The sequence below is a fragment of the Oncorhynchus kisutch genome, linkage group LG23, assembly GCF_002021735.2.
Source record: "Oncorhynchus kisutch isolate 150728-3 linkage group LG23, Okis_V2, whole genome shotgun sequence".
NCBI classification, from domain to species: domain Eukaryota; kingdom Metazoa; phylum Chordata; class Actinopteri; order Salmoniformes; family Salmonidae; genus Oncorhynchus; species Oncorhynchus kisutch.
The window spans coordinates 3,010,668-3,026,646 of record NC_034196.2 but is presented as its reverse complement, the minus strand read 5'-3'; the positions used below and the strand labels follow the sequence as shown (position 1 = coordinate 3,026,646).

Here is a 15,979-nt window from a genome sequence, read left to right as displayed (position 1 = left end):
CCACGGTGAAACAGAGATGGAGAGGCACCTCATACCCACGGTGAAACAGAGATGGAGAGGCACCTCATACCCACGGTGAAACAGAGATGGAGAGGCACCTCATACCCACGGTGAAACAGAGATGGAGAGGCACCTCATACCCACGGTGAAACAGAGATGGAGAGGCACCTCATACCCACGGTGAAACAGAGATGGAGAGGCACCTCATACCCACGGTGAAACAGAGATGGAGAGGCACCTCATACCCACGGTGAAACAGAGATGGAGAGGCACCTCATACCCACGGTGAAACAGAGATGGAGAGGCACCTCATACCCACGGTGAAACAGAGATGGAGAGGCACCTCATACCCACGGTGAAACAGAGATGGAGAGGCACCTCATACCCACGGTGAAACAGAGATGGAGAGGCACCTCATACCCACGGTGAAACAGAGATGGAGAGGCACCTCATACCCACGGTGAAACAGAGATGGAGAGGCACCTCATACCCACGGTGAAACAGAGATGCATACAAGGAGAGGCACCTCATACCCACGGTGTGAAACAGAGATGGAGAGGCACCTCATACCCACGGTGAAACAGAGATGGAGATGCACCTCATACCCACAGTGAAACAGAGATGCATACAAGGAGAGGCACCTCATACCCACGGTGAAACAGAGATGGAGAGGCACCTCATACCCACGGTGAAACAGAGATGGAGAGGCACCTCATACCCACGGTGAAACAGAGATGCATACAAGGAGAGGCACCTCATACCCACGGTGAAACAGAGATGCATACAAGGAGAGGCACCTCATACCCACGGTGAAACAGAGATGCATACAAGGAGAGGCACCTCATACCCACGGTGAAACAGAGATGGAGAGGCACCTCATACCCACGGTGAAACAGAGATGCATACAAGGAGAGGCACCTCATACCCACGGTGAAACAGAGATGGAGAGGCACCTCATACCCACGGTGAAACAGAGATGCATACAAGGAGAGGCACCTCATACCCACGGTGAAACAGAGATGGAGAGGCACCTCATACCCACGGTGAAACAGAGATGCATACAAGGAGAGGCACCTCATACCCACGGTGAAACAGAGATGGAGAGGCACCTCATACCCACGGTGAAACAGAGATGCATACAAGGAGAGGCACCTCATACCCACGGTGAAACAGAGATGGAGAGGCACCTCATACCCACGGTGAAACAGAGATGCATACAAGGAGAGGCACCTCATACCCACGGTGAAACAGAGATGGAGAGGCACCTCATACCCACGGTGAAACAGAGATGCATACAAGGAGAGGCACCTCATACCCACGGTGAAACATGGACGGGGGGGTCAGTGATGTTTTGGGGCTGTTTTAATTCCAGAGGTCCAGGGGCACTGGTTAAGATTGACGGCATAAATAATTCCACCAAGTATCAGGCAATTTTGTCTGACAATCTGGTTGCTTCTGCCAGAAGGCTGGGACTTGGCCGCAGGTGGACTTTTCAACAAGACAATGACCCGAAACATACTTCAAGATCCACACAGACACAGAAATGGTTCTGTGAAAACAAAATCAATGTTCTGCCATGGCCATCTGAGTAGCCGGACCTCAATCCAATCGAAAACCTGTGGGCTGAGTGGAAGAGGGCAGTTGATAAGCACAAACCCAAGAATGTGAAGGATCTTGAAAGGATCTGCATAGAGGAATGGTCCATAATCCCTCCAAATGTGTTCCTTAACCTTGTCAAACATTACAGGAAAGACTCCATGCTGTTATCCTTGCCAGAGGTGGTGGCACTAAGTATTAAATGAGGAGTGCCAATAATTATGAAAAAATGTCATTTATTTTGTATTAAATAATTGTATGATTTTGGTTGGTTCCATTGAAACATTAATAAAGTTCAATATTTCTCTCATGTTGGTTTATCTCCATAATTATATTGTTTACATTTTGTAAAGTATTGTTTGTGCATTGCCAGTAATTTTAGTTCTTGCATAGTTTGGAGCTGTGCTTTGGGTCATTGTCCTGTTGTGGGAGGACATTGGCTCTAATTAAGCTACGTCCACAGGGTAGGGAATGGCGTTGCAAAATGGAGTGATCTTCCTTCTTCAAGATCTCTTTTACCATGTACAAATCTCCCACTTTACCACCACCAAAGCACCCCCAGACATCACATTGCCCCCACCATGCTTGACAGATGGCGTCAAGCACTCCAGCATCTTCATTTTTTCTGCGTCTCACGAATGTTCTTCTTTGTGATCTGAACACCTCAAACTTAGATTAGTCTGTCCTAACACTTTTTTCCACTCTTTTATTTTTTTGGGGCTAGTCTGAAATATGGCTTTTTCTTTGCAACTCTGCCTAGAAGGCCAGCATCCCGGAGTCGCCTCTTCACTGTTGACATTGAGACTGGTGTTTTGCGGGTACTATTTAATGAAGCTGCCAGTTGAGGACGGATGTTTTTCAGCAGCAGGGACTGGGAGACTCGTCAGGCTCAAGGGAAAGATGAATGGAGCAAAGTACAGAGAGATCCTTGATGAAGACCTGCCCCAGAGCGCTCAGGACCTCAGACTGGGGTCCTCAGACAACGACTCTAAGAACACAGCCAAGACAACGCAGGAGTGGCTTCGGGACAAGTCTCTGAATGTCCTTGAGTGGCCCAGCCAGTCCCTGGACTTGAACCCGATCAAACATCTCTGGAGAGACCTGAAAATAGCTGTGCAGCAACACTCCCAATCCAGCCTGACATAGCTTGAGAGGATCTGGAGAGAAGAATGGGAGTAACTCCCAAGCTTGTAATGTCACACCCAAGAAGACTTGAGGATGTAGTCGCTGCTATAGGTGCTATATGTGCTTCAACAAAGTATTGAGTATTGCTCTGAACACTTATGTAAATGTGTATTTCCGTTTTTTATTTTTTTTAAATATATATTTGCAAAAATGTTGTGTGTAGATTGAAAACCCCCGGAATGTAATACATTTTAGAATAAGGCTGTAACGCAACAACATGTGGAAAAAGTCAAGGGGTCTGAATACTTTCAGAATGCTTTGTATGTAGAACCCTTCTTGCCTTCCAAAGAATCATTCTTGCCTTCCAAAGAATCATTCTTGCCTTCCAAAGAATCATTCTTGCCTTCCAATGAATCATTCTTGCCTTCCAAAGAATCATTCTTGCCTTCCAAAGAATCATTCTTGCCTTCCAAAGAATCTTTCTTGCCTTCCAAAGAATCTTTCTTGCCTTCCAAAGAATCATCAAAGAACCCTTCTTCCAAAAAACAGTTCTTAGGAAATTAAAGGTTCTAGGTAGAACGCTTTGCCTTACAAAGAACCATTGTCTTCCAAAAAGGGATCTTCAGATGGTAGAACCCCATCCCTCGCAAATTTTGTCTAAGAGTGTAGTCTTTGTCCAAATGTAACAGTGCTGTTTTAGATTAAAATACTATATTATCCCTCATTCACACACCACCATATAGTTTTTTTTAACCAATTTTAGTCAGCATTTGTAATTGGTAAACACTTTAAGACTGTCAAGGAATCGGTCACGGAATCTCTATCTTTAGAGTCTGAATGAGTATTTGTTGATGTTATTTGTCAAGTACATGGTGTGAAATGCACTTGCTTGAATGTGACTGACTGGCAGTTTGAAAATAGTCTAACTGACAATGCTCCCTCCCTCAGGTGGTACTTTGCAGCGATTTCCATGTCAGGGGCTTTCTCTGTCACCTTCTCTGTCATCTTCGCTTATGTCGCTGATGTCACGGAGGAGCATGAGAGAAGCACCGCATACGGATTGGTAAAAAGTTTTTTATTATGATGCCTAGTATCTGTCTCATTTGATTCCCATGTCGATTGGGGAAGAGGGTAGTGGATAATTTAACTTTTCTATCTATGTGAGTAAAGATCAAGTTCTCTAATTTTATAAGGGTCATGCAAAGTGCCCTATTGTGCTGAGAATAGATGTTGGTAGTGTCACGTTTCTGCCAGCCTATCCTTCACACGGTGGTTTTCATATCTCATACTGTTGTGTCATGATGGATCCCTTGAGGTCACAGCATGCAGTAAATCAAATCAAAGTTTATTGGTTGTGCACACAGATTAGTAGATGGTAGCAGGTGCAGCCAAATGCTCGTAGTATACCATATCCCATTGAATTCTCCCTCCCTTTTCTCTTTGTATTTTGAGCTCTGGCATTGAATGAACATACATTCCGTTTCCTTTGTAGCTCAACCACTTGTAAAAAAAAAATGACTGCATCCCTGACAATTGGGTCGTTGACAGCTATTGGCTCCCATACAATTCTAAAATTACACAACACAAAACATACGACAGGAGTTGATGGAAAACAGTGACAAATTGTCACTGAGTGGACTATCATGATGAAATATAAACTGACCTCGAAACAACTGTGTGTTTGAAACTAAATTCTCCTCCTGTGTCCCTAGGTATCGGCTACGTTTGCTGCCAGCCTGGTGACGAGTCCAGCCATCGGGGCGTACCTGTCCGCGTGTTACGGTGACAACCTGGTGGTGTTGGTGGCTACACTGGTTGCTCTGGCAGACATCTGTTTCATCCTGCTGGCCGTGCCAGAGTCCCTCCCGGAGAAGATGAGGCTCAACACCTGGGGTGCACCCATCACCTGGGAGCAGGCCGACCCCTTCCAGGTGAGTGCTATGCCATGGCATGCCATGCTATGCTGAGAAGGCTACATCAGCTAATGGTTTCATTAGGGTGTGTCCTTTTTTTAAAAGACTTTGGTGTCTCTCTGTTGTTTAAAAGTCTTTGGTCTATCTCTTGTTTGCAGTCGATGAGGAAAGTGGGGAAGGATCCCACGGTTCTTCTCATCTGTATAACCGTGTTCCTGTCCTACCTACCCGAAGCTGGCCAATACTCCAGCTTTTTTCTCTACCTTAGACAGGTAAATATCCAGCTTGTCCTGTATCTTAGGCTGGACAACTCCTTTACATTTACCTGCACCATCTGGCAGTAAACATGAGATTCAATTCAGTACAACTTTATTTATCCCCTTAGGGGAAATTAAGAAAGACATGCCATATTGCAAATGATAACATCATCTACATAAACTACAAGTGCAACAACAAGAGATGAAGAACAGCAAAGTTATTTCAGCACACAGTGTTCAAAGTACCTCTGGTTCAGTTAGTTTTAGTACGGTGACTATAATTATAGAGAGAGTGCTCTTTTTAGATCCACTTGTACAGCTCTATCTCCATTGAGCACATTCAAGTGCTAGTCATTTAGCATAGTTCTGTTACTTTGCATTGGACCCTTGGAGCAAAGAGAGAAAGAGAGGCTAATGCTGTCTTTCGTTCATTCGTTCTTTTTTCTCTCTTTTTCTCTCTTTCTCTCTCTTTCTCTCGCTTTCTTTCTTTTTATGGACTCTACCCCGACTCAGGTCATTAACTTCTCATCGGCAACGATCGCGGTGTTCATCGGGGTGGTTGGAATCCTCTCCATCATAGCCCAGGTACGTATCTGACTCAATGGTGACCTCCTGCTAGTCCATTTAACTGTGTCTGTGGGGAACTGCAATGTGTTAACGAAACAATCCGTTCTTAGGTTAACAGCATGTGTCTCAGTTCAAATGTGTGACTGTCCTTTGGAATGTCTTTAATCTAGCTCCACGTTTAGATGTAAATCATGTCGACATAGCCTGAGGCTGCCCGGTCTATCCTACTTAAAAGAAAAGCATTCCAATGTAATGTAGCAACTCGTGTCATTCCTATGCATACAATATTTCTGAAGAAATGAATTGGCAATCTGTAAAGCACGAATGACAACTTCTGGCATTATAAATACATTTGTTTGATTCATTGATTATTTGTCGTTGCAGACACTTATCCTGACAGTCTTGATGAGAACGATCGGGAACAAGAACACAGTTCTACTGGGGCTGGGCTTCCAGATTCTACAGCTGGCCTGGTACGGTTTTGGGTCAGAGCCATGGTGGGTCACCTTTAACTCTCTCTTCACTGTGGTTAGTGGAGTATGATCTACAGAGCTGTCCTAAAATGTGTTACATGTCAAAATCTGTATGTTTATGTAGCTACTGGTATATCTTTCTCCCTCGTCTTTAGAATCTATCTACAATTAAAAGAAAAGAGAAGGAGGATTGGGAATCAATTTTGTCAAAGATCATTGAGCATGCTCAGTAGGGCTGGTCCGGAGGGTGCGACTCCTTAGAGTGGGTCCATTTAGCTAAGTGATGTCTCGTACTGTATGTGTCTGTAGCTAACCACTGTCTCCTCTGTGTCTCTTTCTCTCTCACTGTGGTTTTTAGGATGATGTGGGCTGCGGGTGCAGTAGCAGCCATGTCTAGTATCACCTTTCCTGCAGTGAGCGCTCTGGTGTCTCACAGCGCAGACCCAGATAAGCAGGGTAAAACATTCCCCTTATTGCCCTTTACTGTATGTAATCAATCCATTCATCCCGTTCTCTACGGTACTACCTTTCCTCCGCCGTTACCCTTTTTTGAAAGTGAATAAATGTTATTTAATTTTTGGAGACATTTTTTGATTTTAAAGTTGACTGTTTGATTTCATAGCAGACAAATCCTGTTATCGTTAAATTTTTTAAATTTTTTATAATAGACTATTTATCAGAACCAGACCCTCATGGATGGTTATGTATATGCTGTGTTTTCTGTGATGTCATGCTGTTTTGTGTGTTCTGCCCAGGAACCGCAGACGGTCTATGTAGCTACATGTGTTTACACATCGTTACTGACAAATAAACGACTAACCTTTCTCTCCTCAGGTCTGGTGCAAGGAATGATCACTGGTATCCGGGGCCTGTGTAACGGTCTGGGCCCAGCGCTGTATGGCCTTATCTTCTTCATGTTCAACGTAGAGCTGAACACCATTGACCCCATCCAGGGAGAATACCCCATCGACCCTATAAACCCACCGGCTGAGGTAAATGGATTACTAAAACCAATATCACGTTCTCATTCTGCCTCTCGGGCCAGGCGGACTAGGCGTATACATCTATCTTCTTTAGCTTTAAAACATATAACAAGTAAGCACTTGCAATCTTTCCTTAGCTGTAATCCTGAGTCATTCTGTTTCTTTATTCAGAGATGGATTATGTTATTTGTGTTTTATATGAATGTGAAATCAAGTTCCTACAGAAAAACAAGTTATATCTGAAGGGTTTGATTCACAAAACACGATAAACACACATTTTGAAATGAAATTGCTCATGGGTCACTGTCTGAAATTAATGCACGTGGGTCGCTGTCTGAAATTAATGCTCGTGGGTTGCTGTCAGAAATTAATGCTTGTGGGTCGCTGTCTGAAATGAATGCTTGTGGGTCGCTGTCTGAAACGAATGCTCCTGGGTCGCTGTCTGAAACGAATGCTCCTGGGTTGCTGTCTGAAACGAATGCTCGTGGGTCGCTGTCTGAAATGAATGCTCGTGGGTCGCTGTCTGAAATAATTGCTCGTGGGTCGCTGTCTGAAATAATTGCTTGTGGGTCGCTGTCTGAAATGAATGCACGTGGGTCGCTGTCTTAAATGAATGCACGTGGGTCGCTGTCTGAAATGAATGCACGTGGGTCGCTGTCTTAAATGAATGCACGTGGGTCGCTGTCTTAAATGAATGCACGTGGGTCGCTGTCTGAAATGAATGCACGTGGGTCGCTGTCTGAAATGAATGCACGTGGGTCGCTGTCTGAAATAAATGCACGTGGGTCGCTGTCTTAAATGAATGCACGTGGGTCGCTGTCTTAAATGAATGCACGTGGGTCGCTGTCTGAAATGAATGCACGTGGGTCGCTGTCTTAAATGAATGCACGTGGGTCGCTGTCTGAAATGAATGCACGTGGGTCGCTGTCTGAAATGAATGCACGTGGGTCGCTGTCTGAAATGAATGCACGTGGGTCGCTGTCTGAAATGAATGCACGTGGGTCGCTGTCTTAAATGAATGCACGTGGGTCGCTGTCTTAAATGAATGCACGTGGGTCGCTGTCTGAAATGAATGCACGTGGGTTGCTGTCTTAAATGAATGCACGTGGGTCGCTGTCTGAAATGAATGCACGTGGGTCGCTGTCTGAAATGAATGCACGTGGGTCGCTGTCTGAAATGAATGCTCCTGGGTCGCTGTCTGAAACGAATGCTCCTGGGTCGCTGTCTGAAATGAATGCTCATGGGTCGCTGTCTGAAATAATTGCTCGTGGGTCGCTGTCTGAAATAATTGCTCGTGGGTCGCTGTCTGAAATGGATGCACGTGGGTCGCTGTCTTAAATGAATGCTTAGGGATCCCTTTCTATGTGTTATTATGGTTGTTCTCATACATTTACTTTAGATGTTCTTTAAAATGTGTTTTTATTGGCCTAGTGTCGTCCGGGTTAGGGAGGGTTTGGCCGGTAGGGATATCCTTGTCTCATCACGCACTAGCGCCTCCTGTGGCGGGCCGGGCGCAGTGCACGCTGACCAGGTCGCTTTGTATATGGTGTTTCCTCCGACACATTGGTGCGGCTGGCTTCCGGGTTGGATGCGCACTGTGTTAAGAAGCAGTGCGGCTTGGTTGAGTTGTGTTTCAACGCCCGTACGGGAGTTGTAACGATGAGACAAGACAGTAACGACTAACAATTGGATACCACGATATCGCGTTTTTGTGCTAAACGCGATATGCGACACACTTGTTTCATACCAAAACGAGCTATATCCAGAGCCATGTGTATAGAGAGTTGGGACATTGGGTTTTCTGCATTATGATGCATTTACAGGACACAACAACATTCTATGGCAGCCATGTTCACATCCGATTATCATTACACAGGGAATATATATTTTTTAAATGCTATGTGTCTGAATGCCTAGAATTAGAACAATATTTTTTTTAAATCGAAAAGTTGTCCCAACTCTCTAGATACAGTGCCTTCAGACAGTTTTCATCAATCAATCAAATTTATTTATAAAGCCCTTTTTACATCAGCTGATGTCACAAAGTGCTGGACAGAAACCCAGCCTAAAACCCCAAACAGCAAGCAATGCAGGTGTAGAAGCACGATGACTGACGCTGGGCAGAAATTACAATAGAAGCATTTTAGATCTGCGTTTCCAAAACGCAGCAAGAGAAATCTTACACATTTAATATTCTTTCCTGTATTAAAAATAACACATTTTGCGTTAACGTGACACCTAAGTTTAGCTTGCTATCTAAGTAAGTTACTAAATTAGTAAGGTGACGGGGCATCACATTGTGTAAGCTTTCTGCAGTGTTTGAGAAGTCAAAGCCCTTTGGATGAGTTATCTGTACATCTGCCACAGCTATCTTTTGATATCCTTGCGCTTTTCTCCTCTGTTCTCGGCTCCTCCCATATCTGTTCTGGACCATTGTGCTCCTCCCATATCTGTTCTCGGCCATTGTGCTCCTCCCATATCTGTTCTCGGCCATTGTGCTCCTCCCATATCTGTTCTCGGCTCCTCCCATATCTGTTCTCGGCCATTGTGCTCCTCCCATATCTGTTCTCGGCCATTGTGCTCCTCCCATATCTGTTCTCGGCCATTGTGCTCCTCCCATATCTGTTCTCGGCCATTGTGCTCCTCCCATATCTGTTCTCGGCTCCTCCCATATCTGTTCTCGGCCATTGTGCTCCTCCCATATCTGTTCTCGGCCATTGTGCTCCTCCCATATCTGTTCTCGGCCATTGTGCTCCTCCCATATCTGTTCTCGGCCATTGTGCTCCTCCCAAATCTTCGCATGGCAGACAAGCATGCATCAAAACTTTTGTTAATTGCACAAAGTCACTTGTAAATGTTAGCAGCATGTGACTTGTTAACCACATTTTTACTCCTGAACGTATTTAGTCTTGCCATAACAGGGGGTTATTTCCTCAAGACATTTCAGCTTTTCATTTTTTTATTAATTTGTCAACATTGAGGAAAACATCATTCGACTTTGACATTATAATTACATCACTAGTGCGAATACTTTCTGAAGGCACTGTACTGTATATGGCTAACCTGCAGTGATAGAAAGCTATCACTCTCAGCTGTTTGCACATTGGCTAACTAGCATTATGTTAGCTTTGAGTGTCATGGACTTTTTGACCTTTTGATTACTATGGATCCCTTCAACAGTTTTTGGAGTCTGTGATATCTGTTCCTGTTGGCCGAAAGATAACTTTCTAAACATGAAAAGGAGAGAACCAAGATCCAGCGACGGGAAACACTGCAAACAACGGGCTGTTAATTGCATCCTTATTAATCCTCCAATACTTTCCTAAAGTGTACATAATAAAACTCAAAAAGCTTCCTGTGTTTTATCCTAGTAGAAAACCCTGTAAAACTCCCATAACATTTTTTAAAAAATTGCTTAAATATCCAAAAAGAGAAAACACATTGTATACTCTGGATACAATAAATCGGCTATGTGATTGTCACGTTCATTGTAGAAATGAGCGGACCAAGGCGCAGCGTGCGTAGAGTTCCACATATTTATTAAGGTTAACAAATAAATAAACAAACGTGCAGTACTTAACGCACATAAGCACTAAACGAAACAATATCCCACAACGCAGGTGGGAGAAGGACCACACTAAGTATGATCCCCAATTAGAGGCAACGATCATCAGCTGCCTCCAATTGGGAACCATACTCACACCAACAGAAATGAAAGACTAGAACACCCCCTAGTCATGCCCTGACCTATGGAAGGCTCCGGCCATGGAGTGGGACTGGACGCCGCGCCTGGATTGGGCACCGGCGCAGAGGAAGGCTCCGGCCATGGAGCAGGACAGGATGCCGTGCCTGGACTGGGCACCGGCGCAGAGGAAGGCTCCGGCCAAGGAGCGGGACTGGATGCCGTGCCTGGACTGGGCACCGGCGCAGAGGCTCAGGGCTGGTGACACACTCTTCAGGGCGAGTGCGGGGAGCCGGCAGGACTTACCGGGCTGATGAGGCGCACTGGAGGCCTGGTGCATGGAGCCGGCACAGGTTTCACCGGACTGATGACACGCTCTTCAGGGCGAGCGCGGGGAGCCGGCACAGGACATACCGGGCTGAGGAAGCGCACTGGAGGCCTGGTGCGTGGAGCCGGCACAGGTTTCACCGGACTGATGACACGCTCTTCAGGGCGAGCGCGGGGAGCCGGCACAGGACATACCGGGCTGAGGAAGCGCACTGGAGGCCTGGTGCGTGGAGCCGGCACAGGTTTCACCGGACTGATGACACACTCTTCATGGCGAGAGCGGGGAGCCGGCACAGGACGTACCGGGATGAGGGGGCGCACTGGAGGCCTGGTGCGTGGAGCCGGGAAACAGGTTTCACTCCGATCTCGCTCCTCCAACAGCTCCATCGACTCCTGGATTTTCAAACTTCCTGCTAGTTTGAACATTTCTAGCCCCAATAAAGATTATGGGTTATATTTTAGTCATTCAAAAGGCTATTTTACATGTAATCAGACTTACTGTTTGGGATCATTTAATATTTATTTATGCATAGATAGGCCTACTTTACATGTAATCAGACTTACTGTTTGGGATCATTTAATATTTATTTATGCATACCCGTTTAACCCGTGAATTTAACAATCGACCTCAATAATGGATCATAGCTTTCACCTTGATTTACCTGGTAGATGTATACCTGGTCAAAATGTCATGGTAAGATGAAAGAATTATAGCTCTAGGTCTTTCACAAGATGTGTTTTTGATTAATGTCAATTTGCCAACATTTCTGAAAATGGCTATATCGTGTTTTGGAATCAAACTCTTCATGTCTATAATATACGGTCTCTCTCCATACAGAAATCACTGATCCCCGGCCCTCCCTTCCTCCTGGGCTCGTGCACGGTTGTCGTGGCGTTCCTGGTAGCCTTGTTTATCCCCGAACACACTGAGCCTCCAGTTGTGACCTGCGCCGATACCAAGGAGACCTCCACGCTCGCTGGCGTCCACATCAACACCCCGTTACCGGGCAGCGACGAGGACACGCAGGTGCCGACCAGCGATGAGGACTTTGAGCCCCTGCTGCAGGACAGCGTCGTGTGACTGAGGGCGGGCAGCAGGCGGCTTTGGTATTGTTACACCCAGCTATGGGAACTACCCCAACACGCCAATTATGTAGCCTATCTATCCCCAATGGAGGAGGAGGAGGAGAGAGAAAGGGGGCAATAGGGATGGGACAGGGGCCTAGCTAACCTAACTCAATTTTGTGTGCAACTCTGCACTGCACAACCAACCATTAATTCCCTGGTCTACGCCCCTGTCTCCGCCCTTACCCAATAGGAACTAGTAATTATTTATTTATTTAAGAGGATTTGATAAACTGTTTATGATGTTGTGATCTTTTGGGGGATGGTTACCCCAGTGTTTTTAGTTTTTCACCTATAGGACTCTGGACCTTGTTTTTGCTGCAAGAGTCTGAAAGGAGAGATAGCGGAGATAGTGGATCCAGCGGGCAAAACTGGTTACTGGTTGTAATCTGGTTGTAATGATGCCATTTCAACCAGCTTTGCCCGCTGGGGAGATTGAGCGATTTATTTATTTAAATTTTTTATTTTTTAGCACTATTTTTAATGGAGGTAGAACAGAAAGAGCTTGCTGTGCCCTGCATTTATTGCTTCAACGCATTTTCAAACTCCGCTGCGCATCATTTCGATTACAAGAAGGAGAACTGTGCCAGTAGTCAACAACACTTAACATATTTACTTTAGAAGACTGTTCATAGAGAAACTCTGTCACTATGAGCAGCCGTACGATTATGACATAATAAAAGGGCTCAGATATTAGTCCGATATTTCCATGGGATCTTCTGTTCACAAGCCTTACAACAATTCACATTTTTTTCAGAGAGCACTTATCATATCATTGTCTTATAAGGGGTAGGGAGACATGGGGGATTAGGATGGTAGTGTAGTTGGCATAGGAAGATGAGATCTTGATGTAATTTTTTTACTCCCAAGATCTCATCTCACACTTTATTGTGCAGAGTTTTGGTACTTGAACCACCGCTCCTAGAGAAACTCCTAAAAGTGTTACTGTATGGTGAGAACATGGAACTACAGTATGTTGAGGCAGAATTGAGGTGTTAATGATGCCATAATTGTTGCTGAGCGTTATGGTTTCATGCAGTGCCCTGCGGTTTCTGTTCAGTCTGTGAAATCTTGATTGTTACTGTATAAAAAAAAGTTTTTTATCTTGAAGAATATAATTTATAAGATGTATTTAAGATGTATTTTATTGATATTATACATCAGGGCTGGGGGCAATTCCAGTCAATTTAGAAAGTATTCCACATTTTCCTCATTGAAAAGCATTGAAGAGAATAGGAATTGGAGTTTGAATTTTAGTGTATTTCCTGAATTGACCCAACCCTGTTATCCATGCTGTAAAAATAATATTGCTAACATTCTGCAACATATTGACTGAAATGTCTAGGCTACTTAGGTAGTAAAAATATTATATTCAACTTTGAGTGAGACACATTTTTACTGGTTTTCTTTTTGTAATTTTTGGGAGGATTCTTCATTGTCTTTTAAGTATAACCTTACTCTGAAGTATATTATAGGGGTGGATATAAGGTGAGGTTTCCTTTTTTTATTTGGATGACAAAATCATGAATTTCAATCATTGTTTTTTTCCTTCAATAAATATGTCCAAGTGTTACTAGCTAACTCAGCTTTCAAATTCCTTATTTTGAAGTCTGATTTTAACATCTGCAAAACCATTGTTAGATCAAATAGTTTTCACACCCCAAGAGTCAAATTGAACTAACCCAGGGTTTATAAAATATAAATGAAGTGAAAACTATTTCATCCGATAAAATACATGAGTTGCACGTTATTATGGTACACAATCATCCTTCTCTTTTCTGTGAGGTTGTGACAATGTGTAAATGTCCATAGTTCATTTTTTATATGTACATACTGTATTGAATTAAAGCTGCAATTTGTAACTTTTTGGTCTACCTGACCAAATTCACATAGAAATATGAGTTATAGATCTGTCATTCTCATTGAATGAAAGCGTGTAAGCCGTAGATCTGTTATATGTGCACTATTTCTACGCTTCCCTTTCTGTTTCATTTTTGCATCTAAATTTACTTTCAGTTTTGTATACCAGCTTCAAACAGCTGAAAATACTATTTCACGGCGGTTTAGATGGTGATTCTCCACACTATGCATTGCTTGTTTTGTCACATAAACTGAAATTAGGCTAACTATTCGAAATTTAGCAACCAGGAAATGGCGAAGTGATTTCTGCATATTGCACCTTTTATTAAGGGTAGTAGTCCTGTATCCATACAAGTTAGGCTTTTGAAACAAGTATTTCCCCCCCACATGAAAAACAATGCCACGTTGTTTTCCCTAATGTGAATGAGGAAGTATCTGTGCACTCCTATCTATCTATCTATCTATCTATCTATCTATCTATCTATCTATCTATCTATCTATCTATCTATCTATCTATCTATCTATCTATCTATCTATCTATCTATCTATCTATCTATCTATCTATCTATCTATCTATCTATCTATCTATCTATCTATCTATCTATCTATCTATCTATCTATCTATCTATCTATCTACCGACCGTGGGGCAAAAAAGTATATAGTCAGCCACCAATTGTGCAAGTTCTCCCACTTAAAAAGATGAGAGAGGCCTGTAATTTTCATCATAGGTACACTTCAGCTATGACAGACAAAATGAGAAAAAGAAATCCAGGAAATCACATTGTAGGATTTGTAATTCATTAATTTACAAATTATGGTGGAAAATAAGTATTTGGTCACCTACAAACAAGCAAGATTTCTGGCTCTCACAGACCTGTAACTTCTTCTTTAAGAGGCTCCTCTGTCCTCCACTCGTTACCTGTATTAATGGCACTTGTTATCAGTATAAAATACACATGTCCACAACCTTAAACAGTCACACTCCAAACTCCACTATGGCAAAGACCAAAGAGCTGAAAAAGGACACCAGAAACAAAATTGTAGACCTGCACCAGGCTGGGAAGACTGAATCTGCAATAGGTAAGCAGCTTGGTTTGAAGAAATCAACTGTGGGAGCAATTATTAGGAAATGGAAGACATACAAGACCACTGATAATCTCCCTCGATCTGGGGCTCCACGCAAGATCTCACCCCGTGGGGTCAAAATGATCTCAAGAATGGTGAGCAAAAATCCCAGAACCACACGGGGGGGCCTAGTGAATGACCTGCAGAGAGCTGGGACCAAAGTAACAAAGCCTATCATCAGTAACACACTACACCGCCAGGGACTCAAATCCTGCAGTGCCAGACGTGTCCCCCTGCTTATGCCAGTACATGTCCAGACCCGTCTGAAGTTTGCTAGAGAGCATTTGGATGATCCAGAAGAAGATTGGTAGAATGTCATATGGTCAGATGAAACCAAAATATAACTTTTTGGTAAAAACTCAACTCGTCGTGTTTGGAGGACACAGAATGCTGAGTTGCATCCAAAGAACACCATACCTACTGTGAAGCATGGGGGTGGAAACATCATGCTTTGGGGCTGTTTTTCTGCAAAGGGACCAGGACGACTGATCCGTGTAAAGGAAAGAATGAATTGGGCCATGTATCGTGAGAATTTGAGTGAAGGGCATTGAAGATGAAACGTGGCTGGGTCTTTCAGCATGACAATGATCCTAAACACACTGCCCGGGCAACGAAGGAGTGGCTTCGTAAGAAGCATTTCAAGGTCCTGGAGTGGCCTAGCCAGTCTCCAGATCTCAACCCCATAGAAAATCTTTGGAGGGAGTTGAAAGGCCGTGTTGCCCAGCAACAGCCCCAAAACATCACTGCTCTAGAGGAGATCTGCATGGAGGAATGGGCCAAAATACCAGCAACAGTGTGTGAAAACCTTGTGAAGACCTTGTGAAAACGTTTGACCTCTGTCATTGCCAACAAAGGGTATATAACAAAGTATTGAGATAAACTATTGTTATTGACCAAACACTTATTTTCCACCATAATTTGCAAATAAAATCATTAAAAATCCTA

At 43.8% G+C, this 15,979-nt stretch overlaps 1 protein-coding gene across 1 annotated transcript in view; it reads left to right on the top strand.

Moving 5' to 3' along the window:
- The window catches only part of LOC109867875 (hippocampus abundant transcript 1 protein), a 50,514-nt gene extending 37,056 nt beyond the window's left edge, over window positions 1–13,458 (top strand). Inside the window, exons 5-12 of the mRNA XM_020457178.2 lie at window positions 3,670–3,784; window positions 4,434–4,652; window positions 4,793–4,906; window positions 5,405–5,476; window positions 5,843–5,955; window positions 6,290–6,387; window positions 6,766–6,923; window positions 11,762–13,458. Of these exons, the coding sequence (XP_020312767.1) occupies window positions 3,670–3,784; window positions 4,434–4,652; window positions 4,793–4,906; window positions 5,405–5,476; window positions 5,843–5,955; window positions 6,290–6,387; window positions 6,766–6,923; window positions 11,762–12,004 (1,132 nt within the window). The 3' untranslated portion in view covers window positions 12,005–13,458. The remainder of the gene's footprint in view (window positions 1–3,669; window positions 3,785–4,433; window positions 4,653–4,792; window positions 4,907–5,404; window positions 5,477–5,842; window positions 5,956–6,289; window positions 6,388–6,765; window positions 6,924–11,761) is intronic.
- The last annotated feature ends 2,521 nt before the right edge of the window (window positions 13,459–15,979 follow it).